This window comes from Artemia franciscana, unplaced genomic scaffold, assembly GCF_032884065.1.
Source record: "Artemia franciscana unplaced genomic scaffold, ASM3288406v1 Scaffold_1304, whole genome shotgun sequence".
NCBI classification, from domain to species: Eukaryota; Metazoa; Arthropoda; class Branchiopoda; order Anostraca; family Artemiidae; genus Artemia; species Artemia franciscana.
The window spans coordinates 8,246-20,000 of record NW_027062789.1 but is presented as its reverse complement, the minus strand read 5'-3'; the positions used below and the strand labels follow the sequence as shown (position 1 = coordinate 20,000).

Genomic DNA, 11,755 nt, shown 5'->3' with positions numbered 1-11,755 from the left:
GGAGGGGGTAATGTGGGAATATCTTTCCATGGAGGAATTTGTCATGGGGTAAGATAATTTTCATGAAGGGGGCGCAGGATTTTCTAGCATTCTTTAAAAAACAATGAAAAAATAAATATGAAGAAGTTTTTTCAACTGAAAGTAAAGAGCTTCATTAAAAATTAAAACGAAGAGAAATTATTACGCATATGAAGGTTTCACCTCTTTCTAATATCTCGCTACTTACGCTAAAGTATTTTTTTGTAATTTCAACTATTTATTTTACGGCCTTCATGATTCAGGGGTCATTCTTAAGGAATTGGAACAAAATTTAATCTTTAGTGTAAAGAGTGAGGTATTGACGAGGGGCAAACCCCCTCATAAACGTAATAAAAACATAGAAATATAAAAGTTTGGTACATAATTTAATTCCTAAGTTACGTATATTTTTTACTAATAAAAACGTTCGTAAAAAATTTAAAATTCTAGTTACCTTTTTAAGAACCAAAAAATAGAGGGTGACTAAGTCTCCTCCTCGGCTTCTTTTTTTTCTCAAAAATGTGCGATCAAACAATGAGAAAACAATTTAGCCGAAAAAAAAAATTAATATGCAAATTTCGTTTTAAATATTCATGTGCGGAGAGCCAAAATCAAAACATTCATTAATTCAAAAACAAGTTTAAAAAAAACAAGTTTTTTTAACTGAACATAAGGAGCGACTTTAAAACTTAAAACGAACAGAAATTACTCCGAATAAAAAAGGGGCTGTTCCCTCCTCAACGCCTCACTCTTTACCCTAAAGTTTGACTCTTTCTCACAGCTCTACTTTTTAAAACAATTAAAAAACTTTAGTGTAAAGAGTGAGAGGTTGTAGAGGGAACAACCCCTTTCATATACGAAGTAACTTCTATTCGTTTTAAGTTTTGATGTTGCTCCTTACTTTCAGATAATTTTTTTTTTTTTTTATTTAATGTCATTACGAGACTGCAATAAGTACTATATATGGAACATGGAAGGCCGCTGGGGTGGTGGGAGGGGTGAAGGCTATTTGGTGACTATATAGTAAGCACCAGGTAACCAAAAGTAAGGAAAGCATAGTAGAAACTAGAAACAAACAATAAAAAAAGTGTATGATAAATAGATAGATAGATGGATAGATAGTGTATTTTAAAGCCAAATATACAGTCATGAACACACCACAATAACGATCATCATAAAACACTTAAATGAAACACTGCATTAACATAATTCTAGTACTTAATACTTGAAAAAAATTGTTCCGAGGTTTTTTCCGTTTTTTTTTCATGGGGGATTTTCCAGGGAGGAGGGGGTCATTAGAATGAACAGGAAAAACGAATAATGTGTCAATTGTCGTCAAAATTTCATTTTTAATTTAGCCTAAGTTTAAATTTACTTCTCTAATTTATCTCCTGTTTGGTTTAAACTTTAATGTTACACCTTGCCTATAGGTTAAATTTTGTGTACGCTATTTAACTTACCTATCTAGAATCCAAAAACAGAATTTTTTGTTTTTGAATATTATTAATGAATTACTGAGATTAATGATTTGATAAAAATTGCTACTGGCATTGACAGTTGTCCTGTCTTCACTATAAAAGAGCTATAATATTTTCTCGGTTAAGTGTTAGTTTTCTTTTTTAATTTCTAGCTGAAAGTCACTGGTTATATTCACTGTAATGGAAAATTTTCATGCGGATGATTTTGTTTCCTGTAGCAATAAAATTAAACAACAAGTTTTTTTTAACCGAAAGTAAGGAGTGTCCTTAAAACTTAAAACGAAAGAAATGATTCCGTATATGAAAGGGGCTGTCCCCTACTCAACGCCCCGCTCTTTACGCTAAAGTTTTTTTTATTGTTTAAAAAAGTAGAGTTGTGAGAAAGTCAAAATTTAGCGTAAGAGCGGGGCATTGAGGAAGGATAGTCCCATTCATATACGAAATAATTTCTGTTCGTTTTAAGTTCTAATGTCGCTCCTTATTTAAAGTTAAAAAAAAGTTTTTTTATTTAATTTCTGATCGTTTTTTAATTAATACAGGTTTTGATTTTGGCTAGCCGTACATGAATAGTTAAAACAAAATTTACATATTAATTTAACTTTTTGTCTAAATTTTGTCTAATTTCAAAATAACAATTTTGAGAAAAAGGGGGTGGGGAAGGGGGCATAATGGCCATCCAAATTTTTTGTTTCTAATTTGTTTCTTGTTCTAATTATTTGTTTAATTTCTCCTTTTTTTAAATAATACTGGAAAATCCAGCGCGCTCTTCTTGGAAATTTACTTCACCCATGGTAAATTCCTCTGTGCAAAGATCCTCTCACGTAACTCCCTATTCCCGGTCTCCCCCACCACCACCCGAAAAATCTCCCCTGAAAACGCAAGTGTGCTTCCCAATAACCAACACGATATGTAAACATTGACAAAGCTCATAACTTGCAGCCTTTCTGCTGGGGACTCCCGGGGATTAAGTGGTCCTCAAAGAGATAGTTATTAGACATTTTGACTATGCTGAACATAATGGCAAAATGGTAAAAATGAGTGTGTGATGGGGCCTAGTTACCCTCCAATTTTTTGTTCACTTAAAAAGGCACTAAAACTCTTAATTTCAGTTAGAATTAGCCTTCTTACGATATTCTAGGACCACTGGGTCGATACGATCATCCCTGGGAAAAAAATTAAAATAACATGCATCCGTAATCTTTCCTCTGTCAAAAATACAAAATTCTATATTTTCAAACAGTTCGTTGTAGTGATCTGCAGTAAAGAGCGATGGCTCAATAGTAAACGAAAGTCTAAAAAACTGAATTTCAATGCTAATAGATACATTAAAAGAATCAAATTTAGCCTTAACCATGAAAAGATACGAGCCTGAGAAAATTTGCCTTATTTTGGAAAATAGATGACTTTTAGGAGAGACCCCTAAAAGTCATAGAATCTTGAAGAAAATCACACCATCGCATTCGGCGTAACAGAAAACCCCACTGTAGAGATTTCAAGCTCCTATCTACAAAAATGTGGAACTTCATATCTTTTGCCAAAAGTTCGATCAAGGGTCCGTATTTATTTGTTTGTTTGTTTTTTCTTCATTTCCCATGGGTGATCGCATCGACGGTAGGGGTGACAGTGGTCCTAGAATGTCGTGAGAGGGCTCATTCTAATGGAAATGAAAAGTTTTAGTGCCCTTTCTGAGTGACCAAAAAATTGGAGGTCAGCTAGGCCCCCTGCCACGCTCATTTTTCCCCAAAAGTCAATGGATCAAAATTTTGAGTTAGCCATTTTGTTAAGCATAGTCGAAAAACATAATAAGATGTCTTTGGTGACGACTTACTCCCCCAGAGTTCCCAGGGAGGGGCTACAAGTTACAAACTTTGACCAGTGTTTACATACAGTAATGGTTACTGGGAAGTGTACAGACGTTTTCAGGGGGATTTTTTGTTGTTGGGGGGGGGGGGGGTTGAGGGGAGGAAGCTATGTGGAAGGATCTTTACTCGGAGGAATGTGTCAAGGTGGTAGAGAAATTCCATGAAGGGGGCTCAGGATTTTCTAGTATTATTTAAACAAAAACAATAAAAAATAAATATGAAAAAGTTTTTCAACTGAAAGTAAGGAGCAGCATTAAAACTTAAAAAGATTAGAAATTGTTACGAATATAAGGGCTTCATCCCCTCCTAAATACCTAGCTCTTTACGCTGAAGTACTTTTCGTAATTTCAACTATTTATTCTACGGCCTTTGTCATTCTTAAAGAATTGGGACAAAATTTAAGCTTTAGTGTAAAGAGCAAGGTACAGACGGGGGGCAAGCCCGCTCATATATGTAATAAAAACACACAAATATACAAATTTGTTACGTAAATTAATTTGTAATTTATGTATATTTATTACTAATAAAAACGTTCGTAAAAAAACTAAAAAGTTAGTTACCTTTTTAAGGTACCAAAAATTGGAGGGCAACTAGGCTCCAACGACCCTTTTTTTTATCAAAATCGTCCGAACTAAAATATATGAAAGTCATTTAGCCAAAAAAAAAATTAAGGTGCAAATTTCGTTTTAATTATTCATGTGTGGTCAGTCAAAATCAAAACATGCATTAATTAAAAAGCGTTCAGAAATCAAATAAAAAAATATAATATATTTTTTAATTGCAAGTAAGGAGCGAAATTAAAAATTAAAACGAACAGAAATTATTCCGTATATGCAAGGGGTTGTCTCCTCCTAAACGCATCGCTCTTTGCGCTAAAGTTCTTTATTTCTTTAAAAAGCAGACTTGTGACGCAAAGTCAAACTTTAGCGTAGAGAGTGAGGCGTTGAGGAGGAGACAACCCGTTTCATATACGGAATAATTTCTGTTCATTTTATGTTTTAATGTCGCTCCTTACTTGCAGTAATTTATTTTTTATTTTTTATTTTTTAAATAGTTGGAGATAGGAGCTTGAAACCTCTACAGTAGGGTTCTCTGATACGCTGAATTTGATGGTGTGATTTTCACTAAGATTATATGACTTTAGGGGGGGTTCCCTCTTTTTTCGAAAATATGACACATTTTTTCAGGCTCTTAACTTTTGATGGGAACTTTTGATGAAACTTATATATTTAAAATCAAAATAAAAATCCAATTCTTATGATGTATATAGCCTACTGGTATCAAAATTCCGTTTTTTAGAGTTTTGGTTACTATTGAGCCTGGTCGCTCCTTACTACAGTTCGTTACCGTCAACTGTCTGATCTTTCAGTTTCAAACAAAGGCTAAGCTTTGGCCTTATATAAAAAGATACAAATCTCAGCCTTAAATTATTTCCATGAAGGGCAGTTATGATGAACTAGAAATTTCTTTGTACGGTGATAGCGACTGCTTGTTTGCAAACGGCTCTCTCGTGTCTAGCAGTTCGAAAAAGAAAAATTTTGGTGAAAGTGACAAATATTTTCAGAAGTACTTACAATCCCGGGAAACTGAAGACATATTCAAAGACTGGCTCATAATTAAACCAAGTGTGAATCGGTAATTTGCTAATGATGTAATGCTGAACTGAGCTACCGTAAGGGAAATAATGATTTGACGAACCATGCTGTGTTGAAAACCCACAAGACTTAATTATTACGTATATGAGGGGGTTCGTTCCCTCCTCAATAATTTCAATAATTCTCTAATTTCAAAAGAGCTATTTATTCCAATAAAACCGCGTTTGTGATTCAGGGGTCATTCTTAAAGAATTGTTAATTTGTAAGTTATGTATATTTATTGCTAATAAAAACGTTCGTAAATAAAATCAAAAGTTCTAGTGGCTTTTTTAAGTAACAAAACATTGGAGGGCAACCATGCCTCCTCTCCCGTCCCTTTTTTCTCAAAATCGTCCAATTGATACCAATTGATTTAGCCACAAAAAGTAAATTAATATGCAAATTTCGTTTGAATTATTCATTTACGGTGAGCCAAAATCAAAATCTACATTAATTCAAAAACGTTCAGAAGTTAAAAAAAAGTTGTTTTTTTTTACTGAAAGTATTCAGCGACATTTAGACTTAAAACAAACAGAAATTATTCCGTATATGAAATAGGCTGTCTCCTCCTCAACTCACCACTCTACGCTAAAGTTTGACTATTTCTTACAACTCTACATTTTAAAACGAAAAAAAAAAATTCAGCGTAAAGAGCGGTACGTTGAGGAGGGACAGCCCCTTTCATATACGGAATAATTTCTGTTCGTTTTAAGTTTTGAAGTCGCTCCTTGTAAGGTTTTGAGTTTCCAATAAAGCAAAAATGACTTATTTATCGAAGGATAGTCCTCTTATTAATGTGAGAAACGAAAAAAAATATCATATTAACAATTCTGAAATTAAATAAGTAAAATTGAGATTAAAACGCAAAACGGGGATAAAATGTCCTAGGCCAAAGAAAGGTTACCATTGCCCCCCACTCCCTCTCCCATTCATGCAATTAAAGTGACACCAACATTATTGTGGATTTAAAGGTTGTGGACACGAATAAACACTTTGATCATTAGTATTTATTTGTTTAATCGAATCTTTTTTTTTTCTAGTCAGCAGCTTGATCCTAATAAAAGCAAGCACCAGATCTGAAGCAGGTTTGACAAAACCATTTGAAAGACTTCAGTGAAAGAATTTACGTTTCCTTTCATTTGAACAACGTACATTTTACTATGACAAAACAAGTAGAGTTATGTAATGTTCAGAGAAATGTGGTACTTTAAATACGGCTTATAGACAGATAATAAATGCCGATTATAGCTGATAGAGCAATGAGATGAATCAGCAAGTCATTAGTACAGAGAAATATGATAAGCACCCAAATACAAGAATAAAATATACCTGATTAAAATTCACAACTTGCCGTGGCGTTAATTCCCAAAAATGTAGGGGGGGGGGGGGTAAAATTTATTTCTCGAAGTCTAAAGGGAGGTATTTTTTTTATGAAAACTCAAAAAAAGGCATTTTTAACAAAAATATAAAAAAGGGTAGGCTACATGTCGGTTATTAGAAACATTCAGGAATTACGCTTACGGTACATCCCAGAAAACCGTTTTCGTTGCTACAAGAAGAAGCGATGGGTGATGCAATGTACTGGGGTTAGACAGAATGAATTAAGAAGACCCGAGACGGCCAATCATTTTGATGAAAATTATACAAAGGACCTTCTCAGTCCTTTGTATAATTTGGGCTATATATTTGCAAATTACGGAGAGGGTAGGTTTGGTTTCCATGATTTTGTTTCTAAAGTATTATTTTATCATCTTGTTTTGTTATTTTTCATTAGGACTTATCTAACTTCACTTTTTGGGTCATCCATCACTCTTATTTTTCCGGTTCTTGTTTCGTCACAGTTGATTCAATTTACGGTTGCACGAGCTGAAACAAAAGAGACGCATTGGCAGAATGCATCATTGACCTGGAATAATAATAGTTAGAAACTTATAAAGATAGTTCAGTATAATAGGTAAAAAGTACAAAACATGGGTTTAAAATGGGATCAGTGTATACTGACGAATCTCGAGGGGGTGAATAAAAAAACAACTGATGTAGAAGGTTTTACTGTGTCCCTTTCTCTTACACTCTCCCTTTATTTCGGATTTTATGAGTAATAATAACAGAATAGCTGAACAAAAAAAAACTGATTGCTGTTTTGTTTTTATAAGTTTTAAAGGATGGCCAATAAAAAATCAATTTAAATTCACATAATGTGAGAAAAAAATTCGAAAACAACAAAAAGCCGAGAAGAATTTTGACAAACTGGAAAAGAGACAAAATGAAGAGTAACCAAGAAATATAGTAGGTTACTTTAGCTCATGAACCGATGAATTAGGCATTAAAAAAAATAATAATAAAAACAGTTAACATATGCGGAGGAAAAAAGGACCCCACATTATGAGACAGTGAGAATCGAGTGCCGCCGCATTTCAGATGAGGTTCAAAAGTTAACTTTTTGTGCCAAGTTTTAGGATCCAGACATTTACAAATTGGAAACCTGGAGCAAAAAAGCACAAAAAAAGTCTTGTAATTTTTCTTCTCACTTCCATCCGCAATTCAACATTTGTTGAAACATTAATCAGAAAAATAATTTCTTAGTTTGACTTGTTAATTATTCTACACCGAGATTTTTCAGAAGGCAAGACACTCCCCTGGGTTTGTGTATTGAGGCCAATGGTATTCAAATTCGTAATACTGTATTGTTTGTAACGACTGACATCGAAAAGTAATTATCAGAGTATTCGTCTAAAATTTCCTCTGTTGTTTTCAGTTTTTTGGCCTTACTTCGTAAGTTTAAAATTTATCAATGGATGATAAAATAAAGTCACAGAAGAATTTGTTTTTGCAATTGCTTGGGAGCCATTCCTTGACTATTTGTGGTCAGGTTTCTACCAAAGTTTATATAATTGACATATCTCTATATAATTGACATTCTATAGTTATTACTAGCGTTTGCTTGAAAACCCTTTAACCAAATTTTTACACAAACAATGGTTATGACAAAAAAAAGCTCTGAAATAAAAAAAATAATTAAAAAGGGTTGGGGAGTGCATATTCATAAAAGGTAATTTAAAGTTAATCATCTTTTAGACAGATGGCCTTGTGAAATTTCTTTATCTACTTGAACTTATTAGCTGAGGGTAAATTCCAGAAGCTTGGAAAGATGGCTGCTGTATGCTGGTGCTCCGAAAACGTTGTTGACACCACTCCAAAAGACCCAAAATAGGGCTAATAGGGCAGGTTTAGTTGTTCCCCATGAGCCTCTCCAGTCTGTTAGTGAGAGGTTTGATGTAGCTACGATGACTGTTTTCTACAATCACCTAAATTCACCTCCTTCTCTAGATCTTTCTCGTCTTGTGCCCCTAACTGTCCAACCAACAAGACAGACACGAAAGCACACAGCTCGGTCCAAATATCCCCATGAGCCTCTCCAGTCTGTTAATGAGAGGTTTGATGTAGCGTCGATGACTGTTTTCTACAATCACCTAAATTCACCTCCTTCTCTAGATCTTTCTCGTCTTGTGCCCCTAACTGTCCAACCAACAAGACAGACACGAAAGCTCACAGCTCGGTCCAAATATCCCCATGAGCCTCTCCAGTCTGTTAATGAGAGGTTTGATGTAGCGTCGATGACTGTTTTCTACAATTACCTAAATTCACCTCCTTCTCTAGGGCTTTCTCGTCTTGTGCCCCTAATTGTCCAACCAAAACGAAAGCACACAGCTCGGTCCAATTATCTTGAGGCTGGTAAGCCGAGAACAAAGTACTTGAAGAGCAGCTTCATCCGAAGTTGCACCTCGGTCAAGGATGATCTTCCTGAGGAAGTTACCACAAAAAGTGTCTCTATTGACTCTTTCAAAAGAAGATTCAACAATCATCTAGAAACCTCGATAAAAAACTACCGAAAAAAAAAGAAATTTAATCATACCTAGCGCTGCAAATTTAGGAACAAAGAACGCGGATTTAGGAACAAAGAACGCAGATTTAGGAACAAAGAACACAGATTTAGGAAAAAAGAACGCGGATTTAAGAACGTGAATTTAGGGACATATTAACTGAAAATTAGCAGTTATAACATAGATTCAAAACAAAAATAACGTTTCTAATCTACAGAAGTGAATTATGGTAAGCGTTTACTCTCTTTTAGAAAAAACAATCGTCTTAATATGCATCTAAAACAATTCAACACAATAGTAAGGAAATGGGTTAAACGTTTTGGACGCAGGAAGAGGAAACGTTAAAGTCACAGAAAATCAATAAATGTTATAAAGTGCTAAAGTAAGGAATGCTTCTCTTTTAGGGCCGTCAAACCCATTAAATATTCTTAACCAGGAAATGGACTTACCTGAGTGTGCCCGAAAGAAGGAGGTTCTCCAAAAGTGGCAGCAACATTCAAGAGAACATAGCGGTGAATTTCATGGTCCAATGGAGCGTTGGTTCTGATAGTACCTGTTTCTGCATTGATCGTAAAGTAACTGTCGGGATCTCCAGAATATATAGAATACCGTATATTATCGTCTTAAAAAAAGCAAAAAATATCACTTTAAGCAGGTATGACAAATATTCGTGCTATTACTATAATCAGCAATTCATTTCAACAACTATGCATACTCCAAGTATGATGGCTATAGGGGGCGAGGGAAATTTCGAGTCCATGCTCACCTATCCCCGAGATATCAGTTTTTTCCTTTTTTTTCGATTTAATTTTTCTGTTTTTTACATCTTTTTAACGCTAACTGCATCACCAGCATATACATCAGCATTGCAATGACGTTGTCACACTTGATGTATGGAGGAATTTTTCATGTATGGAGAAGTTTATATTAAATTGCTTAAAGATCCAAAATGTGGTAATGGCAAAAATATTTTGTATAAATTTTAACAAGGGATTATAACTGTTCAAAAACTTCAAGAAAGAAAATCGAAAGTTTGAAGCTTAGTAGAAATCATTGTAAAAAAAAACATCATTACCGAATTTCTTTTCTTATAAGTATAAGCAGTGTCTTTTTAAGATATGGAAAAAGTTGAAAATTTTTTTAAGTTCACTTCAAAATCACAAAAGTTTTATTCATACAAGCGAAAGGGAACCTTGCGAATATTGTTAGCGTTTGCGACATTATTGGTGGCGGCATGGGTGGTGGCCATATCTACAAATGAAACAGAACCCCCTGAGCCTGAATGTTTTGGAGCGAAGCAAATAATCAACACGAGAGAGGTAACATCTGCTGCTGAATTTTATGCTGGAGAAGTTGATTTCAGCATCGACCTTTTCAAGAAAGTCTATGCGGACAACGGTGGCATCAAAAGCAAAAAACCGCAAAATGTATTCTTCTCGCCATTTAGCGTCCACTCGGCCCTGCTCCTAGCTTATTTTGGATCTGCCGGAGAAACTCAGAAGAATTTAGGAGAAGTCCTAAGACTAGGAGAGACGGACAAGGCCACTGCAATTCGATCTTACAAAGCTACACAGATGCTACATCGTCTCTCCAGTGCAGCTAACCTGACCTCAAAAAGCTATGACCTTGAGCTGGCTAATAAGGTGTTCTTCGATTCTACCGAGCCATTGTCAAATTGTATCACTAAAGTTCTTTCAGAAGAAGTTGAAGAAATGGATTTCTTAAAAAAGAGATCTGAGTCACTTAACATGATTAATGGATGGGTGAATGATAAGACCAAGGGAAAAATAGAGAATTTCTTGGAGGAAGATTCGATTACTTCTGAAACTCGAATGGTTTTGGCTAACGCAGCCTACTTCAAAGGAGATTGGCAATCTCAGTTCAAGCCTGAGAGAACAAAGTCTACAATTTTCCACATTTCACCCAGTGAGCAAACCTTTGTTCAAATGATGTATCAAAAAGGACAATTCAGACACGGGGTTAGTGAGGAGCTGATGTCTTATATCCTTGAACTTCCATATGTTGGTGAGGACATAAGCATGTTTATTCTTCTTCCGCCATTTGTGGAAAACGCTCTTGATGAAGTTTTGTCAAAACTAAATGGCAGCATTTTGAAAGAGGCATTGAGAAGCATGTGGAAAGTCGACATTGAAGTAGGAATACCAAAATTCAAAATTGAAGCCTCAATGGAATTGAGTAAGATGCTGAAAAATATGGGACTTGAAAGCATTTTCGATCCTATCCTGGCTAACATGACGGATTTCTCTTCAAGCCCAGGTCTATATTTTAAAGAGCTGAAACATAAAGCAGTTGTAGAGCTCAGCGAAGAAGGATCTGAAGCAGCAGCAGCAACTGCACTCTTTGCTTTTTATTCCTCCCACCCCCTTGAGCGTGAAGGGTTCATCTGCAACCACCCCTTTATCTTTATGATTTATGACAACATGGTGGATTCTATTTTATTCATGGGGGCTTACCGAAACCCTAAAAGTTTTTTACTGTTTTAAAAAGAAGAGTTGAGAGAAAGAGTCAAACTTTAGCGTAAAGAGCGGGATGTTGGTGAGGAAGCAGCCCCTTTCATATACGAAGTAATTTCTGTTCGTTTTAAGTTTTAATTTTGCTCCTTACTTTCAGTTAAAAAAAAACTTGTTTTTTTTTAATTTAATTTCAGAACGTTTTTCCATCAATGCATGTTTTGATTTTGGCTCTCCGCAGAGGAATAATTAAAACGAAATTTGCATATTTATTATTTTTTTTTTTTTGCTAAATGACTTTCTCATAATTTTGATTGAATGATTTTGAGAAAAAAGAGCGGGGGAGGAAGCCTAGTTGCCCTCCGATTTTTTGGTTAATTAAGATAAAGGCAACTAGAACTTTTAATTTTT

At 34.9% G+C, this 11,755-nt stretch overlaps 1 protein-coding gene across 1 annotated transcript; it reads left to right on the top strand.

Moving 5' to 3' along the window:
• The first annotated feature begins 9,976 nt into the window (after window positions 1-9,976).
• LOC136042451 (serine protease inhibitor 88Ea-like) lies at window positions 9,977-11,392 on the top strand. The gene has a single exon (XM_065727414.1). The coding sequence runs from the start codon at window positions 9,992-9,994 to the stop codon at window positions 11,375-11,377; it is 1,386 nt and encodes a 461-aa protein (XP_065583486.1). The 5' UTR covers window positions 9,977-9,991; the 3' UTR covers window positions 11,378-11,392.
• The last annotated feature ends 363 nt before the right edge of the window (window positions 11,393-11,755 follow it).